Source organism: Halichoeres trimaculatus, unplaced genomic scaffold (assembly GCF_033239565.1).
Source record: "Halichoeres trimaculatus isolate MK-OKI-2021-1 unplaced genomic scaffold, fHalTri1.1 fHalTri1_scaffold_9, whole genome shotgun sequence".
Taxonomy (NCBI): Eukaryota; Metazoa; Chordata; class Actinopteri; order Labriformes; family Labridae; genus Halichoeres; species Halichoeres trimaculatus.
The window spans coordinates 3,034,969-3,060,798 of record NW_027437188.1 but is presented as its reverse complement, the minus strand read 5'-3'; the positions used below and the strand labels follow the sequence as shown (position 1 = coordinate 3,060,798).

General features: G+C 39.9%; 1 protein-coding gene across 1 annotated transcript; it reads right to left on the bottom strand.

Annotated features, from left to right (window-relative positions):
• Nucleotides 1-13: 13 nt before the first annotated feature.
• On the bottom strand, nucleotides 14-21,618 carry tsku (tsukushi small leucine rich proteoglycan homolog (Xenopus laevis)). Its single transcript, XM_074678675.1, has 3 exons — nucleotides 21,393-21,618; nucleotides 6,362-6,673; nucleotides 14-4,320 (listed from the first exon to the last, which is right to left on the bottom strand). The coding sequence occupies exons 1-3, from the start codon at nucleotides 21,405-21,407 to the stop codon at nucleotides 3,580-3,582; spliced, it is 1,068 nt and encodes a 355-aa protein (XP_074534776.1). The 5' UTR covers nucleotides 21,408-21,618; the 3' UTR covers nucleotides 14-3,579.
• Between the last annotated feature and the right edge of the window lie 4,212 nt (nucleotides 21,619-25,830).

Below are 25,830 nucleotides of genomic sequence, written 5' to 3'. Positions count from 1 at the left end.
CTGCAGAAAGACAAGGTTTATTATTTTAATTTGAATGCTGAAAAGTTGTATTTTCTTGAAGTTGCTAACATAAAAGCACCAAGCCTTTGCAGATTGCTGACATTCAAAAGCCTCAATGCACAACCCAGGCTGGCTTTCCTCTCAGGTCCAGAGACATACCACAGGAATGCAACGGTTAAGTACACACAGGACCACGGCGCAGCTTTTTGTTTACCATAAACAAATGCATTTACTGAATTCAGTAGTAAATGTGTCAAAGTTGTTTGATTAGGAACGTTTGTTTCGAAACCAGAGGGAGATAACAGACGGTCAAAATGAACTCACAGTCAATCAGGTCATTGCTGGTTCACTCCTGTTGCACAAACAAATAAGTCACAGATTGTCACATGTCAGAAGCTGTGCACCAGTTTTTAAGACAAACTGTCCAAAAAACGACAGACAATTTGACAGATTTAGGTAAGTCTAAATGGAAAAAGGTTCAAGTATTGATATGTTTATTTTGTGAATATATCAACAACATAGTTCAGTTAAAAGCTCCATAAGACTTGACTTAGATTAGACTTAGGAATTAGATTAAAGGTCGATACCACTCTGAGATCTGTCAGGGAAATATGAGCTTCTTCAGCTTCGAGATAGAAACAAATTAAAGCTGCTAGCAGCGATAAGCAGGCCCTCGCCCGTCATGTGCCCGTCAGAGCATGTCCTGGCTGCTTCATGTGCAGCAAAATGTGGCCAAAGTATTAGTGACACAATGTGTGTGAAATTAGGAACAAATGTGAGTATGTCTATGAAAGGTATTATCATGCATTTCCAGAGGGTGGCACTATTGCAGTAGCAGATATTTTAGGTTATAATAGTGTCCCGAGATGGACCTCGATGGCGTGTGTAAAATTTGAAGAAGATGGGACATTAAAGGACAGAGTAACTATGACTTTCTGGTTTATGACGAGTTTCTGAGCTTGTTGTTGTTCCAAAGACACATCCTTTAACTACAGGACATAACCTGATCAGGGATTCTTTATGAAGGTTTGAGAGAGATTTCTGAGCACAAGTTAATAAAAAAAAACATATCAGAAAAGGGAGAGGTATTAACCACAGACTGAATCACATGACTTCCTGTTGACAGCGGGGGGCGCTGTGCTGTAATCTAAAAAGGAGCACATGGATGTGTTGGAGATAAGACACTAAACATGTGTGTGCACTTTGGTCCTGATACAACCTTTTTATAAGGGCTATGAAGGTTTTCATGGAGCAGCAAAATAGTCAACTTTAGCGGTCACTTAAGGCCATGCCCATTGAGTTACCAAAAATCCTTTGATAACTCTTCATCATCAATGTGTGTAGTAAACACTTGGCAAGTTTGGAGTTGCTGAGATGGAAAACCTCGGATAAGTTTGTTCAAATACATACCCTATAAACATAATTTTTTGCCATTTGGGGGCGCTGTACTTTGGAGTAAAAATAATGACCTGGATGTGTCCAGGCCGTTACACTGAACATGTGTATTCATTTTTGTGCAGATCGGACAAAATTGAAAAATGCCGAACTCTAAGCCCTTGTCCTGGCTGCGCCCATTGAGTTGTGAAAATTCTTTTAATAACTTTTAATCATTAATACGTGTAGTATACACAAGCCAAGTTTGGAGTTGATCCGATAAAAATCCTCAGACTAGTTTGTTTAAAGGCGTGGCCTACAAATCGTCAAAATCTGAAGTTTACGGCCAAATAGCGAACTTCCTGTTGGAAGTTCAGCATGGTCGTAGGAGGCTTTTTTGTAGCAGCACTAGACATGATAGTTCTAACCAAAAAATATGCCCAATAGTGCCCCCTAGGGGGCTTAAAACTGCAGCCCCTCGGGGACACTATGGGGCATATTTTTTTGTGCAGACAGTGAAATCAATTTTTTTTGCCATGACTGAATACTGTGGCTAGGTGTGTTCCCGTTTATTTTAAGTGAAAGGCACACAATTTGGGGTTAAAGTGGCATAAAAAAGAAAGAAAGAATAATCCGGTTAATCCTAAGGGTTTCAAGAGGGCTATCGCGGCACCTGCAGTTGGCGGGCACGGGCCCTAAATATCTATGCTCTTTACCAAACACAATCCTCACAGTTTATGTTTATATGTGGTCAAATATTAAGACTGAAACCAAGCAAACTTTTTCTAAAGATCTTCAGATGACAGCAATCAAGTTAAACCAGTCAGTATATCCTTAAAATTAGCATTTTGTTGAGAAATTGTTTGATTATTAAAACAAAACCAAACAAGTCCTTGGGGTTATTAAGGTGTTATTAAGATTCCACGAAACTCTGGTTATTTTAAGAAAAAAATCTACTTATTTTGGTTGCTTTCAGTTAAAGCTAAAGGCTTTGGTGATACATATTGCTTTTGGGGTCTTTGTGCTGAACTAGATTAATTGGCTGAAGCTGCATAAACAGGGGACAGATGCTGAAGAGTTATCCCTCCTTATCCGAAATGTCTTAAAAAAAAACAAGGTAAGTTGTCTTGTAAAATGTTTTAACATAAGTCACATTCAATTAAAAAAAAACATGTTAGTGGTCAACAGTCCTTGGAAATAGTCCATAATGTCCACATAGTTTAGATACTGTGACCTAAGAACAGAACTTTGTAATACACTGGATAACATTAAGGTCTTGGCTAAGTGCATCATCAGCAAAATGATTCCCCCAGTGAGACAAGTGCAAAAAGTCTCATGTGTGTTAAAGAATTTAAGGCCTCATTGCACCAAGTGGTCCGGTTTGGATCAGTACAATTTGGAACGGTTGGGATCGGTAAAGCCTGATCCTGTGTGCGTTCCCACAGCCAACCGTGCCCTTCTTGGTACACAGTGTGACACAGTGTACCCAGCTAATAAATCCATCAGTCAATCAATGGACTGCAGTGTTTCTAGCTCCACCTTCTGGGGACGGTGGAGTATGTCTGGCACCCCAACAGAAGGGTAAAAAGAAGTGGGATGGTACAGGTCGGTAATTCTGGGACCTGTCCTGAGATTAGAGGATGGAAACACCACAAAATGTGTACCGTACCACGACGAACCACACTGAACCGCTTGGTGGAAACGGGGCTCATGGCACTTGGGTTACAACCTCAAAATGGCTGCTTTAGTCCTTCAGACAAATTCCAGTTTCACATAAACATGAAAGATGGGCTGAGTGAGACAACAAAAAAAGAGCTTTGCATATCAAAGCTGGTAAGGCATAGCTTGCATTGCGATTAAAGGCTTTACTTTAACCTCAAATGGCGACTTCAACCACCAGTATCAAAACTTTTATTTGTCTAAACACTACACTTAGAAGCAGGGGTGAAACGTCAGAGCAAAGGTAAAACTTAAGGAACGTTTCCCAGATTTCTAGGTGACAAGTTACATGCAGCTGTTGAGTGAAAGGAAGGGTGATCCAGACCCTAATATTGCAAAGTTACAGTCAACTATTGGACACGTCCCTCTGAAATGGAAGACAGACAAATATGGGCTGAACGGAATGAGAGGTTACCCCTTCACCCAGTGAACCTAGAGGAGTATGCTGGCTCTTCTAAGGAGCAGTCTATGTGCCCCGGCTGGATCTTACAACACCACACCCTCTACGTTACAGTTCAATACATCGTTGTGTTGGACTTGACCCAGCTGTCGATGGAACTGTCCCTGTTTCTGGGTCCTCCAGCACTGGATGTTTTTTCCTATTGTAATGCTCTTAATACTTGGAAGGTGGGTCAGCATGTTATTTGGCAAAGAAACCACACCAGAGCCAGACAAGTTCAGCTCCAGTAAGGATTCCAGTCCACTAAAAACTGCAGGGCTCAAAGTCTTCAGTTTGGGATTGTGTGAAAGATCCAGGACTTGTAAGCTCTGAAGGCCCTTAAAGCTGTTAGGCTCAATTTCCTCAAGTTCTTGCAGGCCACTGATGGACAAATAAACCAGATCTTTCATTTGAGTGAGCGCTCCCTGCTTGATGTGTGTGATGGGGTTGCTGTCCAGATTCAGGTACCTCAGCGGAAGTCCTGCGAGCTTTGGCACACCCAGCAAGCGATTAGCTGACAGGTTTAAGCTCTGAATGTTTAACACTCCCCCATGTAAATTCAAAGAGACTGACACAAGCTGGTTATGAGACAGATCCACACTAACAGGGTCACCACTGACTTTGGTGGTGAACACGTCCATGTTGAAGTTTTGGAAGCAGTTATGGCTGAGGTCAACTTCTGCCAGCGGTAAGCCAGCGAAGCAGTTTGGAGAGAGGCTTTCCAGGTGGTTGTTGCTTAGATCCAGAGTCTCCAAATAACGCAGCTTGGACAAAGCATTAGGGCTTACCTTAAAGTGGGAAGAAGAGGAAAAGGTAAACCAATGTCAGGATTTAGCACAAGCAAGGTGACATTTTAAAGGGAACATGAGATGATTACAAACAGGCAATCAAATTAAACTTGACATGTTAAATCACTGATTTTTTTTTTATTTACCCAAGCTGCATTTGGAGAACGAAACACAAATTCATACAGATGTGAAAGTGTGTTTGAGCACCAAAACATTATTTGGCATTTCCTCTGTGCCATTCATGGTACGACTGGAATCCCAATGAATAAACACTGAAACTGTATCTCTAAAGGGACATTGATATAGTGACAGTGATACTACTCAATCTAAGATATAAACATTGTTACTACGAAACAAATACACTTGAAACTAGGCTTGCCATAAATGGCAGAAAACGGCCAATAATGTCTTACACATTGTACAAATTTTGTTTTGTTACAGCCTCATTCCCAAATGGAATTAATTCATTTTTACCACAAAATTCTACACACAACATCCCATAATTACAGGTTGAAAAGGTTATATTAAAATTTTGCAAAAGTATTTAAAAAAAACGTAAGCAATAACATCAGTTTTGACAGCCTTTGCCACGTAGTTCAAACTGAGCTCAGATTCATCCTGTTTCCACTGAACCTCCTTGAAATGTTCCTACAGCTTCACTCAAGTCCGACTATGGTAAATGACTGGACCTGATTTGGACAGATACACACCTGTCTAGATAAGGTCCCATAGGAGACTGTGCAGCCAGAGCACAAACCAAGCATGAAGTCAAAGGAACTGTCTGTAGACCTCAGAGACTGAATTATCACCAGGCACAAATCTGGGGACGGGTCCAGAAAGTTTCTGCTGCTTTGAAGGTCCCAATGAGCCCGGTGACCTCCATCATCTGTCAATGGAAGAAGTTCAAAACCACCAGGACTCTAACTAGAGCTGGCCCTGCATCTGCATTGAGTGACTGGGGGAGAAGGGCCTGAATCAGGGGGGTCACCAAGAATCTGATGGTCACTCTGTCAGAGCTCCAGAGGTCCTCTGTGGAGAAAAGAGAACGTTCCAGAAAGACAACCATCTCTGCAGAAATCTACCAATCAGGCCTCTATGGTAGAGTGTCCAGACAGCAGCTACTTCTCAGTAAAAGGCATCCCAACTGGAGATTTCCAAAGGGTCCCTGAAGGACTCTGAGACCATGAGAAAGAAAATCCTCCAAAGGTTGAACTCTTTGGCGTCAATGACAGGCATCATGTTTGGAGGAAACCAGGCACCGCTCATCACCTGGACAACACCATCCCTACAGGTGTCAGGTGGTGTCGGCATGTGGGGATGTTTTTTCAGCAGACTGAAATCCTGACTGGGAGACCAGTCAGGACTGAGGGAAAGATGAAAGCAGCGATGTACAGAGACATCCTGGATGAAAACAGTCTCAGAGCGCCTTGGACCTCAGACTGGGGCAACGGTTCATCTCTCAGCAGCAAGACCACCAGATACCAAAGGAGTGGCTTCGGGAGGACTCTGCGAAGTTTCCCTGAGGGTCCCAGCCAGAGCCCAGACCTGAATCTGATTGAACATCTCTGGAGAAATCTGACAATGGCTCTGCACTAACGTTCTCATCCCACCAAGGCGAAGAGGAATGGACCAAACTACCCAAAGATAGGTCTGTGGTGTCATGTTCTGATTTCTAAATTATTTATTTTTAATAAATCAGCAAAAATTTCTAAATAATTCACCTTGTCATTATGGGTTGTTGTGTGTTGAACTATGGGGGAAAAAAAAGTTTTTTTTTCCATTTTGGGATGAGGATGTAGCATAACAAAATGTGGAAAAAGTGAAGCACTGTGAAAACTTTCCAGATGTATCTTAACTTTAACTTGTATCCAACTCTGTCAAAATTCAGGAGCAAAACCTTAACCTGTCCTTTTTCAAGACAGAATATGTTACACTGTTATTAAACTGAACATCATCTGTGGTATGAGTGAACGATGTGTTACTATGGATTAAAATGTTTAGTGGCACAACATTTTATACTTCAGTCCTTCTAACCACTGACCTTGGTTATATGGTTGCTACTGAGGTCCAAGCTAACAAGGGTGGTGTAACCAGGACCAGCCAGCATTGTGTCACTCAGTGGACCCATGGAATTGGAGGACAGGTCTAGGTGGGTCGTGTCCAGAGGGATGGGGATTGGCATGATGATGCTTGGTCCCAGTTCTCTGCAGTCTACTCTGGTCAGACTGAAGCTGTCAAACAGGCCAAAGCTTTCCACTTCACAATGGCAGCCAGGATGGCAGTTCTTCACAGTGATGGACTGGACAGAAGCCAGCAGGGATAGGCCAAGCCAAAGCAGTTGTGTCATCATGCTCTGAAGAGAGAACAAATTCAATATTTACATTTGAAACATGCCCAACCTAATTTTCCAACTGAAACAAATGTTGATTTGTTTTTCCTTTATTTGTGGTCAAATCTCCATGCAGGAAAAAAGGCACAACTTAGATCAGCCAATGAGATTAGTTTCCATACAGGTTCTAAGAAAAACTTGATTGTGTTATTAAAAGACAAAACTAGTCTTCCTCTTTAGTTTTTATCATAGTTTAACATTTATATAGTATTTAGAGCAGTGGTTCTCAAATGGGGGTACGTGTACCTCAGGGGGTACGCAAGATTCAAAGATGTTATCAATAGGGCTGGGCGATATATCGATATATTAATTATATCAATATATTTCTTCTTCTACAATAAAAATAGCTCCACCGTTTGTATCGATATAGTTGATTTTGCGTATCATTTAGCAGTTAATTTCTTCACATGGTCCGCAAGTTTGCTCCTATTTCTCCTCTCCCTTCCTCTGTGTCCTTCTCTGCTCCTCCTCCCCAACTCTTTCATGTGACAAACACCCCTCCTCCTCCCCCTCCCATCACTCAGCGACAACACAAGACGGATTCAGTAGCCGAAGGAAAGTTAGTCAAAGATAAATGATAGCGCGATAATTTGGAGATGGTTTGGATTCAGTGTTTTGAACTACTAGCATCAAAATGTTTTCTGTCAAAGACTAAAACCTGTTTCCTGAGTGCTGTCAGGCGTTTGGTGAAGGATGAAACTGTAATAGTGGTTACTTCTGAGAAGAGTGCCGGCAAGATTAAAAAAACAACAGAGAAACACAACACTCCTTTCCTATTGGCCGAAAGTGCGCCACTTCAGCCAATCAGAAAAATCATACGGTTGCTAGGACAGAGGGGAAGTTCTGGGAGTTACAACATGCACGTCATCTATTTGTAACTTTTTAGGTGTTTGGATTATATAGTTGGTGTGTAGTAGTGTGTATAGTATGTAGTGTACTTTGTGTGTCAGAGCAATGAGGAGATACATGGCAGTTTTCCTGTAAAATCTTGTTGACACCTGATGGTTTTGTAAAAAGTTGTGCAAAAATACCTGGCAATTTCCTGTTTTGATGCAAATAAGTAAGGGTATTGTTTGCTAAATTTGTGCATTAGCATTTTAAAATTACTACTTATATTTGCATTCTAAGTTATAAAAATGAATTGCTGCACGTTTCTGGTTTCCACATTGCAAAAATAATACTTTTTCCTACTCTGATTTTTTTCTAACAAATTTAGGCCAAATGTGTTCATACACCAAAATGGATACAAAATTGATATGAATAATCATAATAAATATCAATACACATATGAAGTGTTGCCATTGTGGTTTGATTGTACCCATCAAAGCAACATCCCAAGGCCAAGTCAAAATATCGAGACATATATCGTATATCGTGACAAGACCTGAAATATTGAGACATGGATAGAATGCCATATCGCCCAGCCCTAGCGTTCAAAATATACCAGCCAAGCAAAATACCTTTATCACCATTTATTTAATCAATGTTTGAATCCAATTTAAGTTTAAATTCATTAATTTAATACTATATCCAATAGACACTAGGAGTATGGTGCTATATGGTGCTTTTTTTCCGTCCAAAACTGCTTTGTGTTTGTTAGGGGGTACTTGGCGGAATAAAAAACATATCATAGGGGTTCATCACTTAAAAAGATTGAGATCCACAGATTTAGAGCATAAATCAGAATATCAAGATGTATATTGTGTATCGTGACATTACTTAAAATATTAAGATATTGATTTCAAGCCATACTGTGAAGCCCGAACTAGAAGCTTTTATTCATGCAACCCAAGTATCATCACTTTTTTTTACTCCGCCTTCCAGTGGGAATGACCTTATTTCTTTGATCAAAGACTTGATTTGCACATTCATAACATGCTGGCTGAAATTATTAAGTAGGACTGTAGAAAATATAAGCAAGTGTATAGTAACTCAAGGTAGGAGGATGGTTTCAGTACTGTCAATGTATATGTTGAATACATATATATACACACACACATATATATTTATGTATATATTTATAAGGCTATGTGGGAGATTTATTTCTCCTGACTTACTGAGAGGTCACTGTTTTGCCACAGCCATTCTGAAAATACACGCATTCACCTATAAGGCCAGCAGCAAAAGGGAAAGGGGAAACAAGTGTTGTGCTAGTTTGCTCTAAGTTTGTTTTCACTTTTTTGTCCAATAAACATGCAGCTACAAAATGCCTTTGATAGACGCTTGTTCTGAAGATGAGGCCTGTGTGCTGTCCAGCATGACATTATGTTGTTTTGTTGGGACAGGTTATTGTTTTAAGTCCTTGAGTGATGATGATAAATATCTAAAAACAGCATTAAATGATTTAGGAATTCTTCCTCGGATTGATAAAGCTGTAAACCAGGCAGCTGCCTCAAAAGTTTTTTTTGGGGCTGTGGTTCAGACTCTGAGCCACGTCAAAACCACACCCTTTAGTCAAAATCACTGCCACTGATCTGTCAGTATCTCTGTGTATGTCTGTTTGTTGACTAAAAACAACAAGGCAGCTGCGTAAAAATTACGTCAGAAAAATGTTATGTCTCATGCCACAGTTTGTATTACAGCAGGGGCGTTTCGAGGAATAGAAGCTCAGAAATCTGAAGTGCTTCATCAGACAACCTAACAGGCTTCAGAAACATACAGAACATGATTCAGGAAAACTCATGTAATGACAAACTAGTCATGTTTATTTTAACAAATTTATTGGCATATAAAATGTTATTAGTTTATTGCTCATCCTTATTGCATAAAATGCAAAAATGCATTTTTTTGTCTGAAAATATTCTTCCTTCCCTAGAGGTCAGTTGACCTCTCCTACTGTATCTAAGAGAGAGTCTGAAACAACAGTGAAAGAGCCCTCAACAACCCACAACCTGACGCTCCAAAACAACTTAAGCTTGAATTAGACTCACCTAAGCTGGCTTAACCTTCCTCAGACAAAATCCCGGCACTTGTTCACTTCTTCATGTCAGGCAGTTGGTGAATTGCAGTCAGCTTTATTGGCGAGAACAGTTTTTCTGGGGAATCAGGTGACATCAAGCCTTCTATCACGCAGTGTGAAACGCATTTAGAACTGCAAGCCTCAGCTTTCTCCTCTGATAGCGCCAAGATTGCCTTTCTAATTTTCACCTGTCTTACTGCCCTGAGGCGTTGGCCACAGCTGAATAAAACTGCGAGTCCTTGGATTGTTCTTCTCTTGCGTGGTTCATTCCAACAATGGAACAGGTGATTCAACATACCTCACCTGGGCGTGAGTTACCATACACTTGTTTTTATTTTCCACAGTCCTACTTAATAATTTCAGACAGCACGTTACGAAAGTGCAAACCAAGTCTTAGATCAAAGATATAATTCCCACTGGAAGGCTAAGAAAATAAAGTGATGATACTAAAGTTGCATGAATAAAGGCTTCCAGTTCAGGCTGCACAATATGGCTTAAAACCAGTATCTCAATATTTTAAGCAATATCACAATACATGATATAGACTGAAGACATTGTTCTTGGACCCAAACAACTCAGAGAGGCTTTCTTAAACAAGATCACCGCCTTGGATGACATCAGCTTGGCTTCCAGCTCCACTGTCAGGAACCTGGGAGTTCTTCTGGATCAGGGCCTGTCCTTTAACTTTGACATCCAATAGACTAGTCTATTATTTCCAGATTAGTCAATTAATCACAATTATTCTGTGTTACAACCTAATTTGGCCTCTATTTTATATCAGTGGCTGAGGGGTGTACACCTTTTAATATCTTTGCAGTATTAATCCTGTACATGAGTACCCCCTCACTCAAGCAAGTTGATGATTTTCCAAAGGTAACGTAACAAAACTGATTACCGAATAAAAAAATCCTTTTGTCTCCTTAACTTGAACATTTAATTTTATGGCATTTTCCCTTATTTAACTCAAATTAAACCTAGAATAATGTTGCCTTGAAAACAATTGAACAATACAGATAAATAAATAAACACAAAATCAAAATAATCAACCTACCTTTGTTATAAATAAGCTTCTGTAACATTTACCACAAAAAAGGAGTCCTGTTGAATAAGTCCCCTTTAAACAGGCATTTAAACTTTAAAAATCAGGAACAAAAAACTGAAGAAAATCATATTAAGACTCACTATAGCAGTTTGTCTTTCTTATCACCAGTCAGCTGGTTTAATGAGACACCTGAGCTTGTCTTTCATAAGCAGGTGAGCATCTGCTTTGATTTTGGTGTGGCTGTGCTACAGCTTATTGTCTCCCCGGGGAAACTAGTTGTACTGCACACATACCATTGTATTAACAGGCTGATCTAAGTACTTCCAAAAAAAAAAATAATAATAATAATAAAATAAATGAACTTCTATACTTCTATGAGTTTAGGAGAACCAGGGCTTCAGGCTAAAAACTGTGAGGAACTGTGTACAAAGCACTTTATTGAAGTCTTGGATCAAAGAAAAGTGAAGTATTTTCAGTTTAACATGCTCTGAACACACAAACTGTTGCTCACTGGTGCAGAGCAGCCCCAAGCTGAAACATGACACAAGGAAGATGGAAGGAAATTTTTTAAAGAATTCTTTAGATTTAAATACAGGACATACATTGATCATTCAGGGCTTGTATAAAGCAGTAAGGAGTGTAGAATTATCTGTTTTTACAGAATTGAGCTACAGCAAACGGTTGATTTTCTGCAGAATTTCAAAAAAGGACGTGTGAATTAACGTGATGTGGACGCAGTCTCACAAAAATCACTCTCTTCCCCGGTTTAATGCATGTTGCTGATGTCACGTGTGATAGACTCAGGGACTGTCGGAAATTTGAGAAATCTGACGAGAACACCACTTTTATACAGCTTTTGAATAGGACAGACGGTTTGTAAATGCCAGGCATTTAAAAGTAGGTGCGTTTTTGAACCCCCCACGGATTTGGGATCCAGATTAACCTGCGTTAATTTGCGGTGTTATTAAAAATGACAGTCCTATCTAAAGGTGGATAATTAGGGTATATGGTAAAAATAAAGGTGTTCAAAACAGCAACGATGTACACTGAACCAAACAGAAAACCATGACCACAAACCGTGATAAGAACTGAACTGTAGATTTTGTGAACTGTTCCATCCCTATTGCTGAAAATAAGCAGCTACATTTTTCACACACACTTTGAACTAGGGGTGCACCGATTTTCTGGCCAATCACTGATCATGGATAACAAGCCTAACCTGCCGATACTGATTTGTGCCGAAACTGATTTTTTATTTTTATTTTTTAGCATATGCCTTCAATGTTCCAATCTCATTTTATTAAAAATAATTGAACAAAACCTGTGAAACAATATAATCTTTACATTTTAACTTAAACAACCAGTAAAGTGTCCTGAGTTTTAGGCCTCAGAGCAAAAAGCAACAAAGGCTGACTGTCAGACCTTTCTCGAGGTATATAAGATCAGTTTTATATGTAAGGATGGGCTGATCACCGATCTCTGATCAACGATCAACGATCCCCCAAAATTAAGGAAATCGGCACCAATCGATCAGCTGGCCTACTTTGAACCCTGCGCCTTAGACAATGGTGCAGCTAAATTATGGATTTTTACGGTCTAACAAGCTTCATAGCCTCATTGCATCAAAACCAATAAATTTCTCCATTATTTTTGTTATCAATAAAATATGTACCAACAAAAAATATGAGTTCTGCCGAGCTTTGATGGAGTTTAGGCATAAACAGCCAGCCTGCTCTTATTTGTGGATGGTGCATCCGGTGAAGTGGCTGCTGTCATAGCAGGTGTTTCTGCTGAAGGGAAAGGGGAACAAGTGTCTCTAGTTTGCTATAAATTTGTTGTTACCCTTCTTTTTGTCCAATAAACATGTATCTACAAAATGCCTTTGATAGAAAAAGACTTTCTGTCTGTTAATATTCTTCATTCCCCAGACTGAGTTAGCTCACCAGTAGAGTGCACTTTAAGCTTGCAATGGGATAAACTATTCTTCCAAAGCACATTGTGGGCAAAGGCCTTTTTCTAACCCAGTAGTAGACATTTTCCACCTGCTAGGTAGGATGTGTACACGTACAACACAGAACAGAATCACAATCATGTTTTGAAAAGACTTCCCTTTTTTCATATTGGAACTGTGACCGTCATTGCAATATGAAGAAAACATACCGTGGTATAAATTTTATATCATGTCACCCACCCCTAATTCAAGCACCTTAAAATATGGCTTAAGAAACATGAGACTTTCTAAGCACATCCTCTAAGGCTCTGTGCATTGGGGGGGAAACATGAAAATCAGCCAGAATTTCTTAAAATGATGCAGCAAAACCACTTGTTATCTAACTGCTGCTGAAATAAAAGCTTAAGAAAAACAAATATTTAAAAGGCAAAGTATATGTTAAAAAGTCTGAAAACAACTCATTGAGGACATTTCAGATAAGTCAAACAGAGCGGGATAGTGAGTGGAAATATAGGAAATCAACAGCAAAATCAATCTTACAATCTCCTGAACCTAACATACCTTTTGAAAATGTTGCAGTAGTCCCTCTTAAAACAGAGATGATGAGAAAATGAAAACGGAATAGAGCTCACCAAGTTCAACAAGACAGTGTGTACACACACTTGCACACAAACACACAAGTGAGTGTGAAAATTGGACAGAGGTTAAGTGTTGTGTAACAGGTAGAAAAGAACAGTCATGGTTGGGTGGCCTGGGTATGACACAGCAAAGTGCCTGCTGGAGATACCAGCCAGTGTTTTGTGAGCAATAAAGTCAATTACACCACAGCCCAAAACTTAGAGTCAATAAGGGAACCACCTGTAATAACAGCTTTAAAGTGCTCAAGCTCTTCATTCAAGTCTAATAAAGGCATCTATTCTACATGGTTAGAGTGCAGGACACACTGTACAGCACTTTAACATGTAACTTCTTAGGCAATCAATTCTTGATTAATGAAATAAAATTCCACAGTTGTCTGATTATTAAACCGACCTGAGCTCTGAATTCTAACACTGTTTTTTGTGTGCAGTGGAGGTGTTCTGGGAGACTCGGGTTACAGCTGAAAGCAGGAATATTTAACAAGGGTCTGGATTATTTATCTCAGTTTATGTAACAGGCTAAAGTTACGTGGCCTTGTGGTACTTGTAGGTCAATAATGCAGGCTGATTACAATGGCTCAAAGTCTACCAAGACAAAGCTGTTCACCTCTGTGCTGTTTATTCTGTTTGACTTTTGAACTCCCTGAATGAACTCAACCAAACTGAACTGCTGAATGCTGGGTTCACTGATACAGCCTGAGAGTTTCAGTTTGATCAGCTGACGTGTATGCTTGCTGTTTTCATCTAGTCTGCAATTATGGAGCACATAGTGTGAGTTAACTGCTGAGGCCAGGCTCTGTTTTATTAGTTTACTTCCACTGTTACATAAAAAAGTGTCACTACATGCAACTGTGGTGAAAACTGGTTTAATTGAAAATTATAAAGAAAAGAAACACGACAAGATTGTTGTTGGTTTTTTTCTGTTCAACCGAACTTAATTTGTTTGAACTGCAGAAACATATAATTGTGTATATGTATGTTTATATTCCGTTTGTGTCTTTTGGAGGGCCACTCGACAAGCCCTGATGCATTTTATTGGTCCCTCCTGGACATCTCCTAATGTTACTGTCTGTTGCTTTGTTCAGTTTTGCTTGTTTTTTTCTTTTACCAACTCATTCTGTTTGGTTTATTTTGTGTTTCATTTCTAATATGTGCGATCAAAAAACAGCACAAATTGAATATGACTGATTCTGTTTTAGTAAAGAAGAAGCTGGAAGAGGAAGAGGACTCTTCCTCTTTTAGAGCAAGACATTCTCATATTCAGTTTAAGGTAGTCCATCGCATTCACTGGTCCAGGGCTAAACTGGAAAAGATATTTCCTAACACCGATCCTATCTGTCCCCGCTGCAAACAGGAACCAGCAACTTTATTACATCAATTCTGGACATGTCTGAAGATTTCAAATTTTTGGGGCCTTATTTTTAAATGTTTTACAGAGATTTTTGAATTTGACTTCAAACCGTGCCCTCTCACTGCTATTTTCGGGATCCCTCCAACTGGCAGCCCTTTGGAAACTTACCTGTTTGCCCTCCTACAGCCAATGGATCAGAGACTTACTAAGCTGCCTTGAACTAGAAAAACTTAAATTCAGTTCTCATGGAATACCTGAAAGTTTTCATATAGCTTGGTCTTCATTTCTAACTTATTTCAGCCGTGTCACCCTGTGAGTTTTGTTTTTTTTTTTGTCTTGTGGCCCTGTTACACTACTGACGGTCATAGTGGGTTTTTTTTTCTTATGTGATGTGATGATCAAACATGTTTGATTTTTTTTTTCCTTTTTATTTTCTCTGTACTGTATTTGTTTATTTTTCTTCTTTTTTGTATGAGATTTTATTTATATATATATATATATTTACATTTATATATTTGTGTTTTGTCTGTGTACTCTTTTTGAAATTTTTTTGTTGATCTTTCTTAGTTTTGTCAAAAACTTGTGTGCAAGTGCCTGTTTCCTGAGGGACGGCCTGAGCCCATCCAGCTGTAGATTTTAACCAAACAGGAATGGGTGGGTTTAATGACTTACAAATTAAGCTGAGCACACAAATCTCTCACCCGCTAAACAAAATTTAACAAGATTTATTCTGACTGTGCCGTACAGAGGCAAAACAGTTCACCCATGGAATAGACGGCATATTAAGGCTGAGAAGAAAGTTGATGAATGGGTGAATTCTCTGTGGGCTTTTTGAAGACTAAAGCATGATGTCATTTAGGGTTTTATACCACAAGAAAATAATTGAGCTCAAATTTTCTGTGTACACACATGATTGGCTGTGTTAAAATGATAATTTGGGGCTTATCTTTCTTAACCAAACTTTTGGTTTAACCTTAATCCAACGAAAGGTCTGGATACCTTCTTTGGTGGTAAACCACAGAGACATCCATCTCAAACATGGGAACCTGCCAGTAAAACTCAACGCCCAGACTTCTTTTTTTACGTCATCCACCCTGGTTGTCAGCAGCTTGTCACTTCTTATGTGGTTTTGTAGCCACGCTGACCCCTTCTTTTTTCCTTCCCTGCATCCTTTGCCCCAGCTGTTGCTTCAGCATGGGTTAGGAACTCACTGCACCAGGTGTTCCTTTCAACCATACAACAATAAATCTCAGTTAACAGCAAACTGCTGCTGCCTCTGCCTTCAAATCAAACACACTCTAACTACTGCAATTAGCCAAAGGCAACTGCACTTACAACAATGAACCCCCTGGGTGGACAATTAGCAATGTCCTGTGAAACCCCCCCAACATCTTCTCACTTTCAAAGGTCCTCTGACACCTTTTCACCTGGGAAAACAGCACCACCTCTGCTGTTTCCTGAGGATCATCTGCCATAAGGTGTTACATGTGTAAGATTCAGTGGGTTTGAATGTCACTCTGAATGTGACTGTGGAAAAATCTATAAAGAATTATTAATATTTTAATGTATTATGATATATTTCATTAATACAGGGCTTGAAGCAGGAAAAAATCCTGTGCCTGAAAGCGGGGGGGGGGGGGGGGGGGGGGGCGTTTACTGCGTTTAATATTGTTTTTAATAATAATAACAATAATAATAATAATAATAATAAAAACAACATTAAACACAGTAACACTAATTTTTTGTTCACACAAACGGTCAGTCAGCGATACAGCATAAGTACCTGTGGCCATCGCTTCTGGTAGGGTCCACAATATTGTTGTTGGATAATTATGTTTGATATGATCAAGGCGGATGATGAAATGCTAAAGTTTACCTGAAATAGATTTAAAACCTTTTTAAATATAAATGACCCCTGTGCACACTCAAATAAAGACTACCTAAATCAGGTATTCAGCTCTGAAATGGTTGTGCTCCTTAAATATGAAAATATGCAGACTATTGAAACAATCTAATTAAAGGAGGAGCATAATATTGCATTCAATGAAAGTTGTGAAGGTTGAAGATTAATTGAAAAAATAAAAACTAAACTGAAAAAGCTTTCTAGAAACACTGCCTACTTAAATATTTATTTACAACAGTAATTTTTCACTAATAAACTAGTACCATACTTTCTGTACTACAAGTCACTTCGTAGTACTATCATACATTTTTTGAGGTCGTATCAGTCAAAAAAATGCGTCATGAAGACGAAAATAACGTAGGCCTACATAAGTCACACTGGACCATAAGTTTCATTTATTTAGAATGATTTGGTTTGTTTACAGTATTTCCAGAGTGAACTTTTTACATATAACTTTTAAAATGTTTGTTTATTAGGAGGTTTAAATACTGTTCCTACGGCTTCTCATATCTATGATCAGTTTCTCTTCTCTACGTGTCCTCCTGTCTTCTCCTCCTCCCCTGCTCTAGGTGAGTGTTACTGGTGGGAACGGTGCACTGTGAGCTTAAATGAGCTCCGTCTGATAAATGTCCTCACTTTTAACAAGTTACGGAATATTTGGCGCTAGATTGTGACTTAAATCCCGGAATCCATTTACCATAGAGAGCAAACAAGACGCGAGTGAAGTTTTAAAACACGTTATCAGGCGCTAAACACCGGGAGCTGTCACAGTGTCCGAGACGAAGGCTGAAGACCAGCGCGTCTGGGGCGCCTCTCAGTAAAAGACTTTGCGAAGGGACCAATGAGCAAACACTGTGTGCAGGCAGTGCTCGTGGGAGTTGTGGTGTCGTAGTCTCATACTGCAATGGGTTTAGTATTTCAGATGCCGTTTCACAAAACTACAATTAAATAATTCAACCCGCCGAAGTCGCTAGTAGGAGTGACGGTTTTACTGAAATTCACATGGATGAAAAATACATCCATGCGCGCCCGATTGCGTGATTACAGACTCGCTGGCGGCGCAGTTTTCGAGCGGGTATCCCGATTACGTGGTAAACTTGCTCTCTGAAGCCAAGCTTCTTTGTTGTCCAAAAACATCTCTCAATATCACTGCTTCATTATAAGGGGTTGCTACGCTGCTTCTGCTCTCCGCCTCCGTCATTAATTACTCTCTTCACGAAGCACATTTATCTGACAAATTAGACGGACAGTGCCATACTGGACGATCGTTCTGCCAGTCACACTCATCATAGACCAATACGCATCAAGCCACGGTATGACGTAGCGGATTTGGGCCGCTGCTGCTTGTTTGTGAAAGAGAGGCGGGAGCTGCCCTCTGCAGCTCCCGCCTCTCTTTCCTGACTGGTTCAGTCGGAACTCGATCGAGTGAAATCAACGGAGGGCAGCCAGACCGACCTGCAGGATTTCACAATCTGGCAGGTTTGTCTACGCCGGATTTCCGGCACTATGCCGGAGGTCTTCAAGCCCTGTTAATATGGGGGAAATCAATAAAATACCAGGATTGAAATGTGAAATAGCAACACAGATGCAGAAGATATGCATATGTTGCAAATTATCTCCTTTATTTTTATACTCCCTGACTCCCCTTGATAATAAATTATTGCTTTTTAAGCAAATATTTCACATTCGTTCACACACTAAGCCAAACTGTTTATAATCCTTTTATCAGAGGGTGTGAAAAAGAAATTATTACATGCGTACAACACCAGAACAAAGGCACCACTGTTGCTGTCCTTAAGCTACACACTAATCTCAAGACTTTACCTTGACAGAAATGTAAGAAACTACATTCAAAGCAGAAGAAGGACTCATTACATAACGTGAACTTGGCTTTCCCTTTTCACACCTCTATTTGCAGTGCTGTCAAATATCACCAGACCTTGAACTGATTCAGCATCCTCTGGCACTTTGATATATTCTTTCAATCATTGAGGCATCTCAGACTGAAATCTTGGAGTTAAGGGGTGAAATAGAGCAATCACACCAATTAAGCCATGGTTATTATTTTAAGCTAAAGTAATAAATGACACTCAGGGTGAGGCGTGGTGTTTGAATAAGAGGCACCTCCCCTGAAAGAAAAAGGTGATAACAACATGGTGAGCTCAGTGCGTAATCAGCATAATCACCTTTTTCTCGGTCAGACATTCTGATGTAACCAGCTGCTCTTTGGCTCTGTAAGGAGCAGGCACTATTATGATTGGTTTGTAAACTTCAAGTAGTAAATGCCCGGCCACTCACATTCCCCCACATAGAATAGGACTGCTTCACTTGAAACCAGGGGTAGGCAACCAAGGGTAACCTCTGCCTCATAATTACAATAAGGCAGAGGACAAGATAAATAAATAAAATAAATAAAATAATAAAGTAATACCAATATTGCCAGAGATGGCCTAAGATTGAACAATATGTACCTTTTGCTATGAAAGTGTGGTATGCAGGACATCAGCGTTTTTTTTGTTTGTTTGTTTTTTTTTAACCAAACACGAAAACAGTGTTAGCTAAGTATGTGAAACACATTTCAAACTTTCTGTAGGCCTGCTGTTCAAAACCAGGCAACAGAAGGAAGTTATACCATTTCTCTCTGTATAGCTAAGCATGGAAAACCATTCAAGGAGACTTTCAGATCAACTGTGGATGATTTTATGAAAGAACTTAGTATTGGCACTTTGGGAATAAGTGTGTTTTAATGTGGCTTGAGTCATGGAAAAGGTTGCCTACCCTTGCTTTTGACCAACCAATGGTGTTAATCAGGGCTTGACATTAACACCCGCCAACCCACCAAATGCGGGTGAATTCCAGCTGTGGCGGGTAACACCGTCACTCCTACTTTGGCGGGTTAAATTATTTAATTGTAGTTTTCTTAAATGGAATCTGAAATACTAAACCCATTGCAATATGAGACTACGGCACTACAACTCCCATGAGCACTGCCTGCACACAGTGTTTGCTCATTGGACACGCTCGTCTCGGGCGTCTCGAGCCTCCGTCTTGGACAGCCTGACAGCTCCCGGTGTTAAGCTCCTGATAACGTGATTTAAAACTTCACTCACGTCTTTTTGGCTCTCTACTGTAAACAGATTCTGGGGTTTAAGTCACAAACTACCGCCAAAACTCCTGTAACTTTTTAAAAGGGAGGACGTTTATCGGATGGAGCTCATTTAAACTCACACTGCACCGATCTCACCAGCAACACTCACCTAGAGCAGGGGGGGGAGGAGGAGAGGAGAGGAGAGGAGAGGAGAGGAGAGGAGAGGAGAGGAGAGGAGAGGAGAGGAGAGGAGAGGAGCGCACGTAGAGAAGAGAAACTGGTCACAGATACCAGGAGCTGTAGGAACAATATTTAAAGCTCCTAATGTACAAACATTTATCACAGTTATATGTAAAAAGAACACTCTGGAAATACTGTAAACAAACCAAATCATTCTAAATAAATGAAACTTATGGTCCAGTGTGACTTATATGTGCTGTATTTGTTTTCATGACGCATTTTTTCTTTTGATTGATACGAATTTAAAAAAATGTCCAATTATACTACAAAGTGACATAGTCCAGAAAGTATGGTCCTTAGTTTATTACTGAAAAATTACTGTTGTAAATAAATATCTAAGCAAACATTTTTTCTTGCTAGTTTTTCAGTTTAGTTTTTATCTTTTCAACTAACCTTCAAGCATAACAAATTTCATTCAATGCAATAATAAACTTCTCCTTTAATTACTTTGTCTTAATTGTCAGCATATTTTCATATTAAAGGAGCAAAACCGTTTTAGAACTGAAAACCTGATAATGGGGTTAAACATTTATGTAGTCTTGATTTAAGTGTAAACAGAGGTCATTTACATTTAAAAAGGTCATAAATCTAGTTCAAGTAAACTTTAGCATGTTTTTGTCTGCTTTCATCATATTAAACATAATTATCCAACAACAAAACTGTGGCAAGTGAAAATGCTGAGTGGCTAGTAACTCTGGGAAACCACTAGCCACAGTGGCTGGTGAGCAAAAATGTTAATGTCAAGCCCTGGTGTAAATATTTAACAAACTTTCTCAAATTTACATTTGAAACTTTTTTTTTTTTTTTTGCAAGTGAGACATTTTACTATTTTAACTTAACCTACAACTGGCTCCACACCAACATGACCCCCTCCATCCTTACACATACTATTCTGACTAGCTGTGAAAAATATGCAACCGCTCTGTCTGGATAACCACTGTGAATCACTGCCATGTCCCCAGACGTTCACACGGGAGGCGGTATACACTCACCACATGGGCACACATGCGGATCAAATTTCCTTCAGCCGTACGTGGCAAAGCATGGAGAGCTGAGAACTATGCCACAGCATTTTCAGATCGATTCAGATAAAACACCAGACACGTGTGAGTCCTCGTTAGTTAGATCTTGGAGTCAACCCCGCCCCCTGAAGTGTCAATCACTGCTCCAGATGTCACCTCTACGAGCATCACTCTCATGGTCTGGACTAACTAAAAGTTTGTGTCCGTGTCTAGATGATTTGGAGGAACTACAAAAAGTTGTTCGTACAGAAGTCTGACATCGGGGCAGCGAGGGCAGTCACTAGAACTCAGAGGACGGCGTGAAATCGTGAAATCTGATCTGACCACTGAGGTCCGCTGGTCTGCAGCATTCTGTGCCCTGAACTCCGCCGCTGTAAGACGAACATTAAACACACCCCGACCAGTGGGGAAACGTTAGAATAAACCAAACAGCCAATATATGGCTATTTAAAGTACTTTTCTTCACAACCAGAGCCTAGAGTAACTTACTTTGATACTTTTCATCCAGATATGCAGTTCTCCGATCGCTCTCACTTCACCGCTCCCATTTTCCGGACCCCCGCGGCTCTCCTGTGTCGGGTTGGTTCGTTGGGTCCGGTCGTTAACCTGGACTCTGCGGGTCGCACCGTGAGCGTAAGCGACCACTTTGAACTGTCACGAAGTGAAAACATCAGAAGTCGGTCGTCATCCCATGGCACAGTCCTTCGGCTCGCTTATCTCAAGCCCATCTGTCTAGTTAGCCAACGCAGTAACACACGTTTCCGGTCACGACTTTTCAAAATAAAGCGCTTTGAAGGTTGGCAGAGCTCATGTTTCACTTTACCTTTGTGAACAAATTTCGCCTTCATTTCTTTGTAAAACCATTTTGTAAATACGTTAACTTTGTTTAAATCTTAGTTGTACTTCGTTGACTACCTGTTTTCGAAGCTCCTTCAGGTCATGCTCGGAAGTGCGTGGACGAAAACCTCTTCAGCTTCTAATCACCACGACTTTTAATTTCAAGGCCCACATTTATACTTCCGATCTCTACCTTCTGTGGTAAATTTACAGTCTGTGGATTTGAAGGTTTTTGTTAGTGCGCCCTCTAGTGGAGATAGTTTAAAGAGCTCATGAGAAGAAATGGAGAAAACTGTTGCGCAACAATAAGGCGGTTTGTTTGATTTGGCCTGCTGTTAACGTTCTGATGAAACTGATAAAGAGAAATAATTGAGCGGAAGCGCAGACTTTTCCTGTTGTTGCTCAGCAGCATGGCTTATTTGGTGTGTTTCTTTTTGTATAGCGCCTTTAACTTTGGTACCGTGGCAACCTTTGAAAAGACTGTTCCTGAGACAGAAATATCTCTACATAATGCAATTTGCACAAGGCATAGCAGGTAACCTTGATGTGATATTTTAAGCAAAAAAAAAAGTGCAATTCAGAAAGTCAATCAAATAACAGGCTACCAAAGAAAACAAACCTCCCTTTGGCAAAAGAGGATACAAGAAAGAGGAGTCCTGAGACCACATCCTGTTGGAACAGACAGAAACAAGTTCTCCAAATGGGGACTCAAGTGTAATGAATTGTGGTGATCATCTGTTGCTTCTCACACAAAACTGCAAGGCCTTCAGTCCTCAGCTTTTGTTTTCTCTACAAGATCATGACAGCATCTGAGCGCACACCCAAGCTCTGCTGCAGTGATTAAATTAAATTAAACTTGGAGCCTCAAGGGTACCCCCAAACATAGTTCCTGTCAAAAATATAAGAAAAAAATATAATCATCCCCCAGTGAAGATCTTGTACTCTGAGTTGGAATGAAAAAAAGGTGACCTAACAGTAGGTGTTACACATGTATCTACTTGCACAAACACACAATCTCTCACACACTCACACACGCACCCACTAGCATGTGGTAATGTCTTGGAATCTTCAAGGGCTGTAAAGATAAGATAAACGACTCAGAGATGGAATGTGGGGAGCTTCATCAGAGTGAAAAAGAAACCAAGACATGTAAGAAACAGAAAGTAAAGACCAGCTTTAAAACCTTCAACAAGTCATCATAGCCTTCAACAAGTCATCATAGCCTTTTGTGCATACTGAAAGAAGAAAAGAACATTTTAAATCAACCCTGCTAAACTACAAACACAATTCCTGCTTCACACACAAACTACAGATGAACACACTTTTTTACTACACATATTCTCTGCATCTGGCTCCATTTTCCGTCGAAAATCTCTGGAAAACACTGTCATTCAAAATTCTAAAGTTGATTGTCCTACTATGCACAGTGACTTGTCACATGGGAAAACACCAGTTACACATTTTTACAATCAGCAATCAGAGCTTTAGCATAAAGGTCAGCAAGTGAGCTTTTCTGTGTTGGAGCAATGGATGCTAACACTGGAAACAGAGACAAAGCCAGAGGAGTGAGAGTAAGAGGAAGAGGAGAAGGAGAGAGGCCAAGGACCACAATCTCTGATAAGATCTGAGCCCATGGCCGAACAATGAGGGAGGCTGGGAAAAGGGTGCAGACAAATCTGAGCAGGTTCAGTGTGGCATCCATCATCCAGACTTTCCAAGATGGGAACAAGTAAGAAATCTACTCTTAGTAGAAAAAACTGCAGCACTGCATATCAGCACAGTACTTACTGAGTACAGTAAGACAGAACGACCTGTGGACTGTTCTGTAGGACTGTAAAAATAAAGTTGGTTTATTTGGGAAATGTATTCCTACGCAGTATTCAGAGTATTTTACAGTATATGTTGCAGAGCTGAAAGATTACCAACACAAGGTGGTCAGAAACATCATCTGTCTCCTGAAAAGGAAACTGGAATCAAGAGGGTGAAGAAAGGACGCAGCATTTTGTTGTTGTTGTTGTTGTTGTTGTTGTTGTTGTTGTTGTTGTTGTTGTTGTTGTTGTTTTTACTTGCAACTGTTTGCAGTCAATTCTTCTGTTGTTTATGTTTATATTTTTTTTTTCTTAATAAAGACAAACTGTGCTACCTTTTGTTATGGGTGATAACATTTGTGCAACTATCTCAATTTATTGATAATATTTTTAGCACAAGTTGGAGCATCTCTAGAAACTGTCCACTAGATGGCACCAAAGGTAAACACAACCAAGCCACTGTGATTGTTCAGTCAGGGGAAACTTCTGAAATACTGACCATACAGTGAAGAAAAACTCTAGACCTGAATACTCATAATGAAGCTCTTCTAAAAAGTCCAGGAAAATTTTGTTTGAGATCAGCCTCACTGGTCAAACATGTCGTCCCAGATCTGAAAAAAGCCACAGATCATCTGTGATCCACCTGTTTTTAAACCATTGTGTCTCTCAATTTTTTATACAGGGAATTGTTTGAAATATGTCTTTCTCTAGCCAAAAAGATTTGAATTAAAGTTAGTGTAAGATCCTATTAGTAGGAGAGACCAGGGACAGTTGTGACATTTCTGTCTTTAACTTTGAGTTCTTTTAACCCAGTGTCTTTAAACTGCTGTACAAACTATCTTAGATTGTCTGATAAATGGTCTAAAAACTGCCTTTGCAACACAAACAGAAAATGCATGGCTCAAATACAAGGAGTAATGTTAAAGTTGACCCTATAGTCTGGGTCAGTTGTGATGATGAAATAAGGACCATGACACTGACTTCAAATATTGAAAGCTTTAAGTAAAAGACTTTCATAAAAATTGCTTGGTTCTGCAGAGTACAGGACTTAAAATAAACTAACACTGAACATTTATGATAATCAAAATTTACAAAAGATGCAACTGTTCACTAGCTTCAACAGTGTGTGTGTGTCAAACAAAAACATTTAGAAATTATAAAAATGAACAATCTGCCTAGTTTGTTTGTTAGTGTCACTCAGTACATTTACATGCAGCTTCAGAAATCAAAGTATGAGCTTAGTCAGCTTGGGATTGGACTATTGACATGCATGCCAACCGCCGGACCAAAAATCAGACAAAGTATATCGATTGACACACCTAGATAATGCGATTGCTATTGGACTGTGGTTGGCTTTGGCAGGATTTGGCAGGTCTTAGTTCCCCCTTGGCATTCCAGAAGAGGAAGTAGGTGACCATGAAAAATAGGATCCCTGCACTCATTCGGTCTATGGCTCCAACACAACAACTAACAAACACCATGGCTCACACATACATACATACATACATACATACATGAAAACATAAAGAGCAACAGCTGCATCCATCTCCGCCATTATTGTTAGCATGTTTCTTTCTCTTTGGGTGAACCAAAACTAGTTCTATACACCTGCACCTTCACTTATCAAAAAAAGGACACGGTGCCATCTATCGAAGCAGAGTGAGACGTTCTCGGACAAAAGCCCAATTCTCTTTTCTGCATGTATAAGCAGACAAGAATAGAACTACAACTATGACTTTACAGTAGAGCTATGACCTTAGTTAGAAACTGAGTTTCGAAGCAAAACAGCCATAGCGGCCATACTGGAAGTGACACAGGCTTCAAGCACAGCTATAGGGCGCTCATCAGTCACATGAGCTGAGCTGTGTCTCTGATTGGGCAAACTTGTGATCTTATATCTTCTAAACTGCTGAGTTAGAAAATTCAACCCCCGGGCAGTAGCCATGGTTACATGAGGAGTTTTTCGCATTTCCGCATAGAATCTTTCCGAAGGATTTTTCCGAAAACAATAGTTTACATGGAAAGGAATATTCCAATCTCTGGTCAACATGCGCCGCTATAATCAAACAGAATAGTCAATGGGGCATGCGCAGAAAAACGTAAACGTCACGTGATTTATGAAAGACAGAGGACGACAGTTTATTTTTTTTATCACGGTATTATACTCCGTATTGTGAGTTTTTGTCCGTCCAGTCTTGAAATTATGTTGAGTTCTTCAAAGTTTGTATCAAAAGCAAACTTTCCTCCAGTGCTGACAGCTCGCTGCCATTTTTAAATTGAGG

What these genes read in the sequence shown, in the direction of transcription:
- tsku (XM_074678675.1), bottom strand. An exon ending in GTAGCAACCATATAACCAAG is followed by an intron (nt 4,321 to 6,361) that starts GTCAGTGGTTAG and finishes TCCCACTTTAAG; the next exon opens with GTAAGCCCTAATGCTTTGTC.